Source organism: Phialemonium atrogriseum, assembly GCF_030411735.1.
Source record: "Phialemonium atrogriseum strain 8032-3 unplaced genomic scaffold QBC33scaffold_30, whole genome shotgun sequence".
In the NCBI taxonomy this organism is placed as follows: Eukaryota; Fungi; Ascomycota; class Sordariomycetes; order Cephalothecales; family Cephalothecaceae; genus Phialemonium; species Phialemonium atrogriseum.
In genome coordinates, this window is record NW_026848167.1 from 222,948 (window position 1) to 238,856 (window position 15,909).

Genomic DNA, 15,909 nt, shown 5'->3' on the forward strand with positions numbered 1-15,909 from the left:
ACGCACGCTTCGCAACGCGGCACGCAGATCCTCGTCGATGTAGTGGTGCAAGGGATCGAGGTTCTCGCGCAGACTGCCCTTGAAGATTGAAGGATCCTGGCACCACCGTCACGGCGTGACGAAGCTGCTGTCTGCCTCTCGAGGCCCCTGATCAGAGCGAGTGTCAGGGTGCTCTTCCCGGCGCCGGTGCGCCCTACGACGGCGACACGCTGTCCGGCTCCCTCCAACGGCCGCTCCGAGGACTGGCTTGGGCTGGGTGGTTCTGCCGCCTCCTGCTCGACTCCTCCGTATTCGATGATTCTCTCTACCGAGTTGAGGCTCTGCTGAACCTCGGCGTAAAGCTGCACGAAGTAGAATATATTCTCGGTAAATGTCGCGGCATACGTCAGGACGAGACCCCAATCCCGATTCCAATATTCGATCCACGATCCACCCCATCCTCATTTCCTCGTAAAAGTTGCGAACAGCGTCGGCAGAATCTAGACGTCGCGGGACTTGAGGACAAAGCTTCGAAACGATGAGTAAATCTCATCCTACATAGATCCATGGCTTACATTTAGCTTGGCCTCCCTAGATATCGAGTCTAGTTCGCCCAAATCTCTCGTCCAAAGTCGGTAGTGTCTCCAGCACAGGTACGTAGAGACCCGCCTCATTGGGAATAGCAGTTGGGAGATCTGTAAACGTCTTGAGATCCCAGGACCCCGCGCGACCGCAGACAATCTGGAACTGTGTCGTCACGTCTTGCACTGTAGACTCAATGAAGTGGTCTGCTCGTGAGGCGCGAGTGCGTAGGGTTTCGTATATCTCCGGACTGAAAACCGGGTCCGCCCACGCCAGTCCTTACAAAAAGTAGGGACTGGCTTGGGCTGGATTACCATACAAATCACAAAGGTTTTGGCCCGCCTAGATCCGCGCGAGGTCATGCAAGCCAGGTTCCTGAGGAAAAAGATGGCACCTCGATGAATCAGTCAAACTACTGTGGTACGTGCGCGGCATGTCTGGCAATAGGTTCTTAACATAGTTTCGCGGGAACACAACATAGCAAGGTGCTAGATATGGCATCAGCATTTAACGTAAACGCAAAGGAGCAGAGAGCATTCTCAAGACTCTCATTGCAACACACGTGAAGGACAAGCCAATCGACGCGTGGGGGTCAGTATCAAAGTCGTGGGAAATCCCATGTCACTGTGAGAAGGAGCCTGTTTGAGGACCGTGACCTTGGTTGTGGCATATATTTCGATGTTGTAGAGACTGGTGGTACCCTGATTAGCAAAAGCACCCCGAATGAAAGCGTCAGAAGTAGCAGAGCAGGTGATGTAGTTCATACATCCCGTTCACAGCACGTCTGAATAGGCTCGACGACGGCTAACGTGGAAACTGCGAATTGAGGTGGAAATCTAATCATGGTAACGTAGAAGACGGCAATGAAAAAGCAAATGGTACATACCATGCGGAGAACGTTTGGGGCGGATGATGGCGACGGAAAGATGAGCCGGGAGGGTAGAGGATTGCGGGCTGAGTGAGGCTCATCTGGGTTCAGAGGAAGAACGCATGTGCAGCTTAGGAGACAGGTAGAAGAATGAGAGCAATAAATCTTGAGACCGTCTCGGAGCCCTTAGCATTGGCTGCAAAAGTGTTGTGTATTTGGGAGAAAACTCTGTAGTAGAGCAATGGAGCTTTTTATACGGGCGCATAGCGCAAGGACCCTGTTGCTTGATCACGGAAACGGGCCGGTGCTCCTGCAAGCCGAAAGTTTTGAGCTTCAAAAAATCGGGAAGATTTGGGGTCACGTGCGCCGATAGTATCCGATCCAAGCCGGAGCTGGTCCGGTCTTCCTGCTCTCATTATAGGTAGAACATAATCGATGATTATTACGGAGGTACATGTCTCCAGTTGCTTATTGTGCAGTAATAGTCTATGTAATGAAAGGAGAGGCAGTCGCTACTACTACTGCCTTATGTTGCAATCCATAGAAAAACTTGGGTGTTTAAACGCGGATCCTAGCAAAAGTGGAGACCTTGTCTGCCAGATGTCTACAGATTACATAGGGACGTTATCTTATCTTGCTCTCCAGAGAGGAGCCAGAAAAGTTGGATCATTTCTTTATTTGAATGTCCAGCAGCCAGACCAGAGCGAAGGCGGCGAACTGTGTAGCGAAGGGATTGGATGGCGATGAAACAAAGGTGCAACAAGGTTGGAGAAATGGAAGAATTTGCCGCTGTCTCGGCCTGCCAAAAGAGAACGAGACGGCCTTAATTGACCGCAATAAGGAAAAGCAAAACAAGAGGTACCTAACTGCCTCCTTTAGTCTCTAGTGTATCCAGAAGGATGCACACCACAGCCACAACCAGACGCTGAGGCTGACCGCTGACGAGGATTATTGCGTAATGCCACATTGAGCATACTTTGGAGGCTTGCTTGATGCAAAGTAAGAACGAACTTGATATCTCAGCCCGAGCTACACAAGTGCAACTAGTTATTGTCCTTGTTATTGGTTTTCCGTGTAATCTGCAGTTGTGATACGAAAGAACAAACAGAACCAGAAGCCAGAAACAGGTACGGAAAGCAGTGAGTGGTCCGACCAGGGTCTATTCCTACACAGACCAGCTCCCTTCGGCTCTGGGTTCTCTTGTACTTCCGTCCCTCCCAAAACGTCTCACGACTCGACAAACCTCTTTCAACCTCCGAATTCCAAACTTCCAACCTTTCCCATTCCAACCTTTCCAACCTTTCCCGTCACCATCCTCAATACCTGCGACCCCGCCGATTTCGCATTTTGCATCGATAGATAAAAGACTGCGACCTTCCGATCCTTCCGCGATACCGATAACCAGGCATTCCCGACATAATCAACCTCGCCAATATGCCCGAGGACGCCCCCTATGATCCCTACATCCCCAGCGGCCAGGCCGCACCACAGCAGCAGCCACAAGGTACCGGCAATGCCAGAACACAGGCGCTGCAAGCGGTGAGTGGTTTGACTCTCTCATGATAGTTTTGGCGATGGAAACCGGGATGGGTCTTTGGGTTCTGAAATGGCCACTCGATCGCTTGCGCCGGCTGCGTCCTCCTTGTGATCGACAGCGCTCATTTGCGACGACACTACCGAGTCTACACCCCTTGTGTAAATCACGGCATCATCGGAATTGCGGTTAATCCTTCGCATCTCCTTTCATGGGGCTCCCGACAATCCGTGTTGTCCCGTTGAAAACGAAACCTATCGAAGCCACGAGGATGCAGCAGACCGGTGCACTAGATTGAGGTGGCGAATGCATATCTCCTCTTGGCCATGGCACAGATAGACTATTCAGATGATGCTTGTCTTGAGACTGACTTGGGAATCAATAGCAAATCGACGACACAGTCGGAGTGATGCGCGAGAACATCAACAAGGTCTCACAACGTGGCGAACGACTTGATGCTCTTCAAGACAAGACCGACAACCTGGCTGTCTCTGCCCAGGGCTTCCGACGTGGAGCCAACCGAGTCCGCAAGCAGATGTGGTGGAAGGTATTCAACTGGCTCCTGCTCGGTGCCTCTTTGCGTTCAAGCATGCTGACGTTGGCCAGGACATGAAAATGCGCATGTGCATCATTGGAGGTGTCATTATTCTCATCCTCATCATTGTCATCCCAAGTATGCAACTACCCTACTGCTACCTGTTCGCCACAACCATGGCAGTGATCGCTGACTCGGCTCATAGTCGTCGTAACCCGTTAGGAGTACCCAACAACCCCCCAGCTTTGACTATGAATCGGATACGATTTTGGGCGGCACGAAACTGGATTTCGACGACTACGAACACTCGGGAAGACGGGATGGGCATTGTCATGGATTGATTTTGAGGGGAGTTCTTGCTTTCATGGTCTCATTTCTCTTGTTCGGTTCAGCCCACGAGTTGCTGCTTTTCAATTGCCCGGTCTTCGGTTTTCGAAGACAGTAGCTGTCAATTGCGACTCGACCGGACACCCAACTGTACCTATGATGGAAGGCGAGGAGGCGTTTCGTTTACCCAACCCCGATTAATTGTGATGGATTCCAAGATGACACCCTTGTTTACCTACCACCTAGCTCCCTGTGAAACGTGTGACTCGGAACATTGGTGGGAATGGAAGCAAGCTATTGCCGGCCGGCCAACGCCAGATGTCAAGTTGTACAGCATTGCGGTCGAGTTCAGGAACGCGCCGCAGACATTGGCTCACCTTGCTCCGATTTACTGGAGATGAAAGGCTTGTATGACCTGAGCCTCAACTATTACACGGTATGTAGGTAGGTAGAGCTGCGCGTAAACCCCCATTTCACGGGATCGCCCGTCTCTCCAACATGCACAATAAGTATCATGCATGACCTCTCAGGTACAAGTCGGAGCAATCTACTTCTAGATAACTCGAAGTTCGATCGTATTTCAGGGTATTTGTAGAGTATTTGGGGAAGGATGACATGCACAGTGTAGGTACCTGTATGTACGTAACTTGGTACCTTCCAGGTTATTAGTCCCAATGATCAACCCACAAGGTACCTTGAGCGATTTCGGGGGATGAATTTTTTTCTCAATTGCCCCTCCTCCAAAGCCCATACCTAGGTTGTCGGTCACTTCGCCCCGGCCAAGAGCGACCAGGGCATTCGATAAGGGACACTCCGGTTACCGCCATTTCCTCCCTCTTACAGTTTCTCCTTCCGATGGTCTAGGAAACCCAGGACTGAGAGCTCAATTGACCCAACTAGCTCTCCGGTTGTGAGTCACTGAAGTGTTGGGAATAGCCTCCTCAGCACTATGTCCTGACCGCCCATCGCACTTCACATCCAGAGTCGCGAGTCTGCTAATCTAACCTGAACCCAAGAGTCACACAGTTGTTTTTGGCTGGGTGTTAAAAGAACCTCCTCAACCATGCTTTCTGCATGCTCCGTGTCTCTTCGGGCGGGCGCCCGCCGCGCCGTCCGACGCCTGCCAAGGGCTCGAGTAGCCGCCATTCGCTCTCACCGACCCTTCTCCGTTTCCGCCTCGCGAGCCAACGACCTCAGCACTCGGGGCATGATTGTCCAGACCCTCAGCACCGTCGGCTCCAAGCGCGAAGTCCAGCAGTACCTGTCTCTGTTCACCTCGGTCTCCCAACAACGATTCGCCGTGATCAAGGTCGGGGGTGCCATCCTGACCGACTATCTCGACGAGCTGTGTTCTAGTCTGGCATTTCTCTACACCGTCGGCCTCTACCCCGTCATTGTACACGGCGCCGGTCCGCAGCTGAACAACCTGCTGGAGCAGGCCGGCGTGGAGCCCCAGTTTGAAGAGGGGATCAGGATCACGGATGCGAAGACCCTCCAGGTGGCGCGGAACCTCTTCCTCCAGGAGAACCTCAAATTGGTCAACAAGCTCGAAGAGAAGGGAGTCCATGCTCAGCCCTTGACCCTGGGCATGTTCACGGCAGACTATCTCAACAAAGACAAGTGGGGCTACGTTGGCAAGATCACCGGCGTCAACAAGGAGTCGATCGAGGCGGCCATTGGCAATGGGTACCTTCCGATCCTTACGTCGATGGCTATGACTGAGGACGGCCAGATCCTCAACGTCAATGCCGACGTTGCAGCTGCCGAGTTGGCGCGCGCTCTGGAGCCGCTAAAGGTTGTCTACCTCTCCGAAAAGGGTGGCTTGTTCGATGCCGCGGGCCAGAAGATCTCTGCCATCAATCTAGACGAGGAGTACGATCATTTGATGTCACAGGAGTGGGTCAGGTACGGCACTCGTCTGAAGATCAGGGAAATCAAGGAACTGCTGGACACCCTTCCACGCACCACCAGTGTCGCCATCATCCACCCGCAGGATCTGCAAAAGGAGCTGTTTACTGATTCGGGTGCCGGTACTCTGATTCGGCGAGGTAGCAAACTGGTTTCGTCGAGCAGCGTGTCTGACTTCAAGGACACAGAGAAGCTGAAGGCCGTCCTCGTTCGCGACCGGGAGGGTCCAGATGCCAAGGTTACTGTCGATCAGTACGTAGAGTTCTTGAAGGAGAACCCATTCAAGGCATACTACGACGACCCAATGAACGCCCTAGCTATCGTCCTTCCGCCGAGCGAAACCCGGTCCCAGGCTACCCTTGCCACCCTGACCATCACCAAGTCGGGCTGGTTGACGAACGTCGCCGACAATATCTTCACCACGCTGAGGAAGGAGCACCCTAAGCTCGTCTGGACCGTGAAGGAGGATGACGAGAATCTGACCTGGTTCTACGACAAGGCAGATGGCAGCATTGCCAGGAATGGCGATGTTATGTTTTGGTACGGGATCGACGGTGGTGACGAGATCATCCAGTTGATGAAAGAGTTCACCATGCACGGTCGGGCCATGCTGGGAGACTCGAATCTCGAGTCCCGTCTGCATCGCGCTGCCAGCATTGCTTCACAGGCAGCCCGCCCTGCCCCAGCGCAACAAGCCCGCGGCTACTCCACGCTGGCACGGCGCCCGGTCTTGCCCACGTGGTCCCTCTCGCAAACCACAAGGGGATACGCGACTACGACCAACCCAAACCCTCCATACGGGCGGAAAAACGTCTCGAAGACCCAGCCTGCCAGGGTCGCGCTCATTGGTGCCCGTGGATATACCGGACAGGCCCTAATTTCGCTTCTTAATTCCCATCCCAACATGGACCTCCTCCACGTCTCGTCTCGGGAGCTTGCTGGCCAGAAGCTGGTGGGTTACGACAAGCAGGACATCACCTACGAGAACCTCAGCCCCGAGGATGTTCGAGATATGGAGAAACGGGGGGAAATCGACTGTTGGGTTATGGCACTGCCGAATGGCGTTTGCAAGCCCTACGTTGACGCCATCTACGAAGCCCGGAAGTCGTCCGAGCACAGGAGTCTGATCGTGGATCTGTCGGCCGACTATCGGTTCGACAAATCTTGGACGTACGGTCTCCCGGAGCTGGTTCAGCGATCCGACATCGCAAAGGCGACTGAGATCGCGAACCCCGGGTGCTATGCAACGGCCGCACAGCTTGGCATTGCGCCCCTTGTCGAATACCTTGGAGGCCAGCCGACCGTCTTCGGCGTATCGGGCTACTCTGGCGCCGGCACCAAGCCGAGCTCCAAGAACGATGTCGAGCTCCTCACCAACAACCTTATCCCATACAGCTTGACGGATCATATCCACGAGCGCGAGATCAGCAGCCAGCTCGGTGCCGAGGTAGCATTTATTCCCCACGTCGCCGTCTGGTTCCAGGGCATCCACCACAGCATCTCCATCCCGCTGAACAAGACCATGACCTCCCGCGACATCCGCCAGATCTACCAGGACCGGTACGCCGGCGAGAAGCTCGTCAAGGTCGTCGGTGAAGCCCCACTCGTTAAGGCAATCAGCGGAAAGCACGGTGTGGAGATTGGCGGCTTTGCGGTGCACAGCTCGGGGAAGAGGGTCGTTGTTTGCGCAACCATCGACAACCTGCTCAAGGGTGCCGCGACACAGTGTCTGCGTATGTTGATACCTTTAATCTCTTTCCCCCACCCCTCCCCGCCCCCTTCCCGGTCTCCTGGATGAACCGCAGCACTAACCGTCTCACAGAAAACATGAATCTCGCTCTGGGTTATGCGGAGTACGAGGGTATCCCAGTCATGTGATAGACTAGAGTTTTGGGGAGATGTGTCGCACAATGCTCATTGCACGCGTCGTTACCGTTTTGCTTACCTTGTTCCTTTTTTTTCTCCTTTCACCCTTACTAAGGCTTCAGCGCGTCCACTTGGCTGCGGGTCATGGAGTTTACTGGACTCGAATGGGTCTGACCGGCTATCTTTGAGTCAAGTTGTATCCAAATGGTAGCTGGTTGTATATAAGAGAGCTACCTATCGCAGCAAATCAAAGCATTAGAATTTCAGGGTTTAAAGACTTGAGGAAGACGGCTGGACGGATAGGTAATTGAGGCAGTGGAAGAGTGGGGCCGGTTGCGGCGTGAATACTTACGTAATCCAAAAATCATTTATGGACATCAACTCCATGAACGGGCCAGCTACCTTGATCTTGAGCAGAGGTAGTCGACAGCTTCAACACCGCCAAGATGTCCATGTTTAGGGCCAAAAAGCTCGATCTGGGCTGCTTCGTCAATGTCAAGATTATACGCGATCACACCAAGCGGAAGGTCTTCGAGGAATTCGAACCTCAGAGGTGAAATCCCCCGCGCCCTCGATCCCATCACGAGCCTAGTTGCGATTCTTAGGATTGAAGCCAGAGAGATTGGTATTTTCCCCCGGGACATGTGCTGACAGTTTTCTTCTTTCGATCATGCAGGCAGGCACTCCGGTACATCGTCCGCAACACGGCGCTCCCGGTGCGAACGAGGGCCGAGGCCCAGCTGCAGCTGACCCAGATGCACTGCTACACCCGGCCGACGCAGATCCGGAACCGGTGCGTGATGGGCGGCAAGGGGCGCGGCGTCCTGCGGGACTTTAAGCTCTCGAGGGTATGTTTCGGCCTGGTCCAGAGGCGACAAAGGGAGGAGTTGATGCAGTCTGGATACACATGCTGACGATGGGTGCGACTACAGTACAACTTCAGAATGCAGGCTCTGGAGGGCAATATACCTGGCGTGAAGAAGGCTAGTTGGTAATTGCTGGGCTTTGGAGGGATGGCTCGGGGGATCAATCCGGCTGGTCTCTCCAAGGATCGGGGAATCTTCGAGCTGGCTAGGGTTGGGACGAAGTTGGGGAGATCAAAAGAGGGGGAGAGTGTGTGTGTACGATCAAGGCTGGCGGTTGTGTACAAACACCCTGTCAAACTACCACGAAGAATCTATGAACCTCAAACGAACTTCTATGCTGCAATGCGAGTGGCTCGTCGGTGTTTGTCTGGGGCCGTCGCGTTTGCTCTCCATACAGGTCCCTAGTATCGGAAGCTACCTAGGTTCAGCAATCTCTCCGCGAGTGGGAATCCCTCTTCCAAACAGTTACGTCTTGTCACCTTCCTGGAGACCACATAGCTACCTTGAGCAAGGTACAATTTTCCAATATCTGACCCAATTCACTTTCTTGACTTTCCTTCCCTATCCTATCTAGGAAGCAGCTACCTTGACTCCCTCCCCCGCACACCGACTGCTCACCCTCACAGTTTATCGATCTGCGCTGCTTGACCTTTTCCGACCTCTTCTACTCACACATATCACCTTCCGATACCTGATACTTGGATTCTTGCCACTCATTTTCTTCGGCGGCATTGTGATCATGTTTCGACGCCGGTGGTCGGGTCTCCCGGCCGATCCAGTCTATCCTGCCGATCTGACGGAACTCGGGTATGCCTTCACATTCAAAAGACTTGCCAATCAATACGCATCTGCTAACAATGTACAAAGCTACTTTGTCAACGGCGACGACGAGATCCGCTCCATCGAGGATCCCAAGAAATACTTCAAGTACTTCATCACCAAAAACGACCGCTGGAACGAGAGACAGCGCTTCGCCCTGAAAGGTATGCCCTCCCGAGCTCAGTCACAGCTCACCCAACCCATACTCCACCATCCCCGTCCCTCGCTAACATACCACCCCCCCACCCGAAAACAGAAGCCATCGAGAGACTCATCCACGCCCGCCTCGAGGGCCTAGGCCTCGAGAAACTCCGCCTCCCCCTCGGCGCCCGCCCAGCCGACCGCCACATCCCCATCTTCGCGAGCGCGGACCTCGCGACCGCAGACCGCATCGTCGTCATCTTCGGCGAGCCGGCCCAGGACCTCGGCATCCTCGCCCAGCGCGTGGCCTCGGGGCCGGGCGGCCTGGACAGGGGCTCGATGGTGTCCGTCGTGCGCAGCGCCATGACGATCATGGCCGGTGCCGGTGCCGACGAGGGAGAAGATGGGAGAGGGAAAGGGAAGGGAGAGACGCGGCCGGGGATCGTCCTCGCCAACACGGGCCAGCTGTGGTGGTGGCCCGAGGGCGGGCGGCCGCTGACGCACGCGGGCAGGCATGCCATGCCGATGGCGAGCGCCGTGCACTGGGGGCGGGCGGACGGCGGGCCCCGCAACGAAGTCGCCGGGAACGAGACGGTGGGGGCGCACGTGCGGTGCGTGTTCGAGACCGTCGTCCGCGGGCTCGCGGCCCCGCGCGCCAGGATCCACGTCGTCGCCGTCGGGGACGCGGCAGACGAGGTCGAGGCGTACCTGGATGGCGAGGAGGCGTGGCGGGAGTGGGGACCCAGGATGGAGTGCCTTGCGCTGCTGGGGGGGTTCTACAAGGCTGCAGATCTGAAGTGCGAGGGGTTCAAGAGGTTTATGAGGGAGGTAAGTGTGGGCCCGGACTGCTTGCTTCCCGTTTGGCAATTCCTTCTTTCTTTCTTTCCCCCCTTTCTCTCCGTTGGAAACCCACCTAGCAGCTACTGACCGGCATTTGCAAAAGCGAGCCCGCGCCTACGTCATCCACGACGACCCGCTAGACTTCCCCATCTCGGGCCCGGACGGCAACCCGAAGGAAGTGGCCTTCACCGAATTCGGCTGCCCCGTCTACAGCGCGGGGCCCGACGCCAGCCTCGTCGAGCTGCTGCTGATCCACACGCACCCGGCGGTGCTCGGGTGGACCCGCGAGGTGGCCCGCGCGGGCGCCGGATACAAGAACCCGCACATCGAGGTCGCCGCTGCGCGCGGCGCGGAGGAGGAGGGGGAGAATGCGCTCGCCGCCGACGGGTGGGGTGGCGGTCTGGATGGTACGCCGGTCGAGGAGGGCGGTACGTGGGAGAGCCTCGCCTCCAGCAGCAGTAACACCGGGGAGGCCGCGGCGGTGGAGAAGCGTCGGCCTTCTGTTGGCGAGGGTACCTGCGCCGGCGGAGCTTTGAAGCAGAACGATGGTACGGGAGTGGAAGCCGCCGCCGCCGGGAACGGTCAGATGGCGGCCACCGCCAGCGAGCGGGCGGCTGAGACGGACGGAGCCCGCGACGACGGCGTGCCGGCGCACAAGGCGGAAGTGCTCGCGCTGCTGAGCTCGATGGAGAAGTTCGCGACCCAGCGCCTGGACGAGGCTGGTGGTGAGGAGAGAGACGACGGGGTAGTCGACGAGGGATACTGAAGTCCCCTTTTTGGCCGGTGTGGCTGCTTTGCTTTTAAAGACCGAAGAAGGCCCTTGGGGTCTTACGGTCTTTCAGGTGGGCCGTCTCGAGCCTGCCGGGAAAGGGGGGATGGCACGCTGTGCGGGATCAACCATGGCTACATAACGCTGAACTCAAGGGATACAGCCCAGATTACGCCAGTTACACAACACTCGCCCAGCTTTAGAGTGGTGACATCGTAGTGCGTATCATTGAACCAAGATACAGGCAATAGCCTGAACGAACGGTCCCATATTATATAGATACATTCTGTACAAGTCGCAGGCACGTAAGCCATATGCATCGGCACGCCCTCAAGCATGGAAAATGGAGCTCGTCCCACTCGGAGGCGGCTCCAGATCGTCCAGCAGCTCCGCGGCCCGCCTCTGCCTCTCCTGTATGACCTTCTCCTCGGCGGCCCACCTGTCCAGGTCCTCGGGCTTGCCCTCGCCCCACAGGCCGAACCAGCCACCCCCAGATCTGGGCTGCGGGCCCTCCTTCCTGGCCGCCTCCTCCCGCGCCAGCCTCGCCACCATGGTCGCCCAGTTCGACAGGCCCGTGGCCAGGCACTCGCGGCACGTCGTCCTCGCCCCGCGGTCCGATACGCCGCCGCCCGAGCCGCCCAGCTTGTGGAGCTGCTCCTCGGCCATGTCCACCGCCTCCCTCGTCCAGCCGAGTCCTTCCTCGCGGCTCGTCGCGCGCGTCGCGTACATGATCTCGCCGATGTGCAGGTTCAGGGCTGCCTCCTCGCACAGCTCCTTCGGGCCGCGAATCGGCGGCGTGTTTCCGTCGTCCGGCGACGCCGGGTATGATGGGGGGAGAAGGATCCCCTTTAGGGACTTCATGACCTTGTCCACCGAGAAGCCCGGAGCCTCCTTTCGCGCAAACGGAGATGGGGCATCCGGCTCGTCGGCGATTGGGAGGGACCGCCGTGCCTTGAGGATGGAAATGAAGATCGGTAGTGCTGCAGATACGTTGCCAGCGCGAGCTTGGAAGGTGGCTAGCGCTGTGAGTGAGGTGAGGATATTGGCAGTTGGGTTGCCTGCAGCATCGTTGAGGATCCAGGTTTTATTGTTGACGGGATTGGGGGTGTTCGGAGGCCGAGAGGAAACCGCCAAATCAAGCGCGCGTTCGTACATGATACTTGCAGGCCCAGCGAGCCCCTTGAACTCCAACCAGTTGGCATAGGCGAGTGAAGCATCCATCCGTTGGCGGTCGGTAAACCCCGGCGTCGATATTATCCTGGTGTATATATCGTCTGGAGATGTGTATGCGACCTCGCAGTCCTCCTCTCGGGGAGCGCTCTTGGAACTGGGAGGAATCGGCTTTGGGCGAGGGTTAGAAGGGCCGATCACAACCTCCGGAGGAAACACAATCTTGCGCGTTCTATCCACCACCCATCCGTCCAAGTGCTCGGCCGCCGCCGCATACAGCATTATGGCTTCGTAGTATCCCCTCCTCCAATGCTCGGGCATCGCCGATATATCCTTGGTCCTAGGCGGGGCGTCAGAGGCGGCATTCGTGACGCCTTTCCCGTCAAGCTTGGAATCCTCCAGCCTCTCTACAACACCCTGAATCAGCTCCATGATAACCACCCAATCGGGCATCTGGGAGTCCTTCCTGTCCTTCTCGGCATGGGCGCTCTTGAATCGGGTCCTCGTCAGGAAACGCCACTCGTGCGGGGTGGGATATTGTCGCTCGAGGATCTCCTGTTGGACGGCGAAGGTGCCGGCAGCAACGCAGACAAGTGCAATCCAGAAGTACACGGTGTATTTGATACCGAGCTTAAACTCGTATTTGATCCATTGCTTGCGTTCCGTGGTCAGGTACCTGACTCTCTGAGATTGGCGGGTAGTTGTTGGGATGGAGAGGAAAGGGAGCTGTGGTCTGGCTCCCTTCGCTCGGACCGAGGTATTCTGGGTGAATGTGCGAAGTAAGGACCGCTTCTGCGACAGCCGCAGGGGTATCTGACGGATGAGGAGGCGCGGGCGCATGGTGAGGAGTGGGTTTGATGCTGGGGATTGTTTAGTAAAAAGCCTAAGCTAGATATGCCATTGGCGACTCTCAATTCGTTGAACAAAGCTCGCTGTCGTGACGAGGGTTCATCATTTCACTCATTCCATTTGATCATTAGGGTAGGAATTTGGCATATCCAATTGGAACAGTAGAATAATGGACGGTCCTTAATCTGTGAATAGGTAGGTAGTTCCTCGATGACGGCGGAGCAGTTTCGATTCAACTGGTGTCACATGATGTCCTTGGAGGGTTGGCCCAAGCTTCAAGTCGGTCTCTCTGCCCGAGTACGGACGCAACCCCACCTCATCCCCCTGCCCTTGCCGCCACCGGTTGCCGCCCCCGGCGGTTAGACCTTCCTTGACCAGGATCGGGGGCCTATGAAAATCAACTGTTGGTTCCTATTGCTTTGGGAAGGTTCAGCTACTTGGCTGCTTCTTGTTGGCCTGCCTCCCTAACCTAGGTAGCTTGGCGTCCTGGCGATGCACATATATCATCGCCTTTCTCCGCCTCTCATAACTATTTACCACCTATCGAGCCGTTCTTCCAGTCTCCTCTATGAAGAGGAATGGTCTTCCCCTCTTGCTTCTGCCTATGGCCCATCGGTCCTTGATTCGATTCGTCCGTTAAAAATGATGGTTGCTCTAACGACACCCTATTCAGTCCTGACTCAACTCCCGAGAGCACAAGGGGTTCCTACTACGCAGTATTTCGTGAGACGCGAATAAGTATAGAATGGGAGCGATTGGTGTAGTCCCCTCTCCGATTGGTTTCGATCGTTTCCTGCAGCTTCCCTAGGCGTTGTCGTTCGGGTTAGAGTGGGATAAAAAAAATATAGAACTCTCGAACCACCAAGCGGTGGACTTTCAGACCGGGAAAGCACCCCAGTCTCTTACAATCAACTACAATGGGTTTCCCTACCTGGTTAACGGAGCCCATTCCTGGGTTGCGCCTCTCAACTGGCGGCCTACTCGCCCTCGCAGATCTGTCCACCATCGCCCGGCGTACGGTCATAGTAGGCGGTTCCAGCTGGCTGGACAGCTTCCTCCTCGCGCCGGGCCTTCACTACCAGCAATCCGCGGACGCTCTTGTCCAACAGGGCGCCGCCGGCGAAGGGAGCGTTCAAGGCGCCATCAATGCCGTTGAGACGCTGCAGGACGGTAAGGCCATTACCTTCGCCATCAACAACGCAGCAACCCGTCACTACATCCAAAGCATCGCGCGACCGGGCCAGGTTGTCACGCTGGGCGTTGGTGCAGTGCCACAATCGAGAATTCGGTATCGGCTCATGAGGTCGAGCAGCGGCATGCATGCGACGGTCTGGGCCGAGGACACGGTGCGGGATCTGGGGTGGATGTCACATGTGCTTTACCTCATCAGCCCGGTCTTGACGGTCTTTGCGTTGGTAATCATGGTTTTGTTGCGGGATTGTGAGTAGCAAACTCCTCTCACCCCTCCCTCACTCGTGAGCATCTTCCAGCACTTACCTAACCCTCGGCCTCAGGGTGGAGTCTTGGCTCCCTCGTGGCACTCATTATCACCCGGGTGCTCAACATATTCGTCATCAAGCAGCGCACCAGACCACACCCACCGAAACGGACCCCCGAACTCATCATCGACCAGGGTCCTAGTACGACCCCGTCGGCAACGCCATCCGAGTATTCCCAGTCCCGCCCCACCGAGTACATCATCACCCTCGGCGACGGACACTCTCGGGTGCGTCTGCGCGGCACGCCGGACGACCTGCAGGCCATCACGGCAGACGCGTGGCTGCGGGCCAAGACCCACTTCGACGGCTACCTCGAGGCGGCGGCCAAGCTGCTGGTCTACGTGGTGGCCGCGCTGAGTGGCAACATGACGCAGGCCGGCGCCGTCATCTTCATGAGCCTCCTGTTGGTGTCGGCGGGGCTTCTGGCCCTCAGCAACTCGTACGCCAAGAGCTTCCAGATGAACGGCCGCGTGGCCGCGCCGCTGCCGGCCAAGGGGGGGGCTGGGATCCTGATGGGAGAGAAGGAGGAGGATCTAGGTCCGCATCCAGGCGCGGCCGGGGCGGGGGATGATTCGGGGAAGAAAACCCCGCCGGCGACGAGCCAGGCGGGAAGCACTACGGCGGCCACGCGGGGCGGTGGGGCGGAGGACTTGGCGGAAAAGGGGCAGGTTGGAACGGCCACTGAGGGCCGCCATCCGGCCTCCTAGAAATCGGGACGAGCCACATTGGGGTCACTTGTTGCGGCATCCCGCAGGATGTTAATGTTATTGTTAGACGGCGCGGCTCTAGATAGACTGACCAAGAACCCTCCCCAGTTCTGTAGACTCCTCCAATGCATCATCATCTACGACATTTCAATTGCACCTGCCTCTTCCCCCAACCACTCTGCAAGGGCTATACAGTTTCACGAAACTGTAGAAGCCGAAAAAATGGCCGAACCCGTTGTCTAGTTCGGTCATTTAGCCACAGGTGAAGAAATCCTGCGAGGCTTGAGATCGGCAAACGACCAATTCCAACCTTTCTTTTCCGGAGTTACTCTTGGCTAGGGTTGATACATTTTGAGCTGCAATGGCTTCATTATTGGTTAGCAGTGTCCAAACACACTTGAAGGTGACACACTTGAAGGTGGTGTTTAACCCCGAGGGATAAGAAGGCGGCCCGGTCTAGAAAGAGATATTGATCATTCAACTGTTAAGATAACTTGCCCGCCCACGGTATCGAAACCATTGCGCCTGATATTCCCCAACGTGACATCACAAGCGGTCATGATGGATTCTTTGTCATGATGAGTGGTCGCCTGTAGGTATCAGTTGGGGGGACAAATGAGGAGCGGTAGGGTGGGGGCAAAAAGGAACGG

General features: G+C 56.3%; 5 protein-coding genes across 5 annotated transcripts; 4 read left to right on the forward strand and 1 right to left on the reverse strand.

Moving 5' to 3' along the window:
* The first annotated feature begins 2,630 nt into the window (after positions 1 to 2,630).
* Positions 2,631 to 3,876, forward strand: QBC33DRAFT_241980 (putative synaptobrevin protein). The gene is made up of 4 exons (XM_060422921.1): positions 2,631 to 2,968; positions 3,349 to 3,510; positions 3,570 to 3,636; positions 3,704 to 3,876. Exons 1-4 carry the CDS (start codon positions 2,864 to 2,866, stop codon positions 3,718 to 3,720), a joined length of 351 nt encoding a protein of 116 aa, XP_060279802.1. The 5' UTR covers positions 2,631 to 2,863; the 3' UTR covers positions 3,721 to 3,876.
* An 856-nt stretch (positions 3,877 to 4,732) lies between these two features.
* Positions 4,733 to 7,988, forward strand: QBC33DRAFT_242035 (Aspartate/glutamate/uridylate kinase). Its single transcript, XM_060422922.1, has 2 exons — positions 4,733 to 7,466; positions 7,556 to 7,988. Exons 1-2 carry the CDS (start codon positions 4,889 to 4,891, stop codon positions 7,609 to 7,611), a joined length of 2,634 nt encoding a protein of 877 aa, XP_060279803.1. The 5' UTR covers positions 4,733 to 4,888; the 3' UTR covers positions 7,612 to 7,988.
* Positions 7,989 to 8,045: 57 nt separating this feature from the next.
* On the forward strand, positions 8,046 to 11,031 carry QBC33DRAFT_518533 (uncharacterized protein; the record flags this gene model as incomplete). Its single annotated transcript, XM_060426249.1, has 7 exons — positions 8,046 to 8,152; positions 8,276 to 8,447; positions 8,532 to 8,586; positions 9,092 to 9,272; positions 9,333 to 9,448; positions 9,541 to 10,253; positions 10,369 to 11,031. The coding sequence occupies 7 exons, from the start codon at positions 8,046 to 8,048 to the stop codon at positions 11,029 to 11,031; spliced, it is 2,007 nt and encodes a 668-aa protein (XP_060279804.1).
* QBC33DRAFT_549447 (uncharacterized protein) lies at positions 10,991 to 13,345 on the reverse strand. The gene has a single exon (XM_060428969.1). It carries the CDS (start codon positions 13,042 to 13,044, stop codon positions 11,365 to 11,367), a length of 1,680 nt encoding a protein of 559 aa, XP_060279805.1. The 5' UTR covers positions 13,045 to 13,345; the 3' UTR covers positions 10,991 to 11,364.
* A 625-nt stretch (positions 13,346 to 13,970) lies between these two features.
* On the forward strand, positions 13,971 to 15,259 carry QBC33DRAFT_459257 (uncharacterized protein; the record flags this gene model as incomplete). The annotated part of the gene is made up of 2 exons (XM_060424918.1): positions 13,971 to 14,493; positions 14,568 to 15,259. The coding sequence occupies 2 exons, from the start codon at positions 13,971 to 13,973 to the stop codon at positions 15,257 to 15,259; spliced, it is 1,215 nt and encodes a 404-aa protein (XP_060279806.1).
* Positions 15,260 to 15,909: the final 650 nt, after the last annotated feature.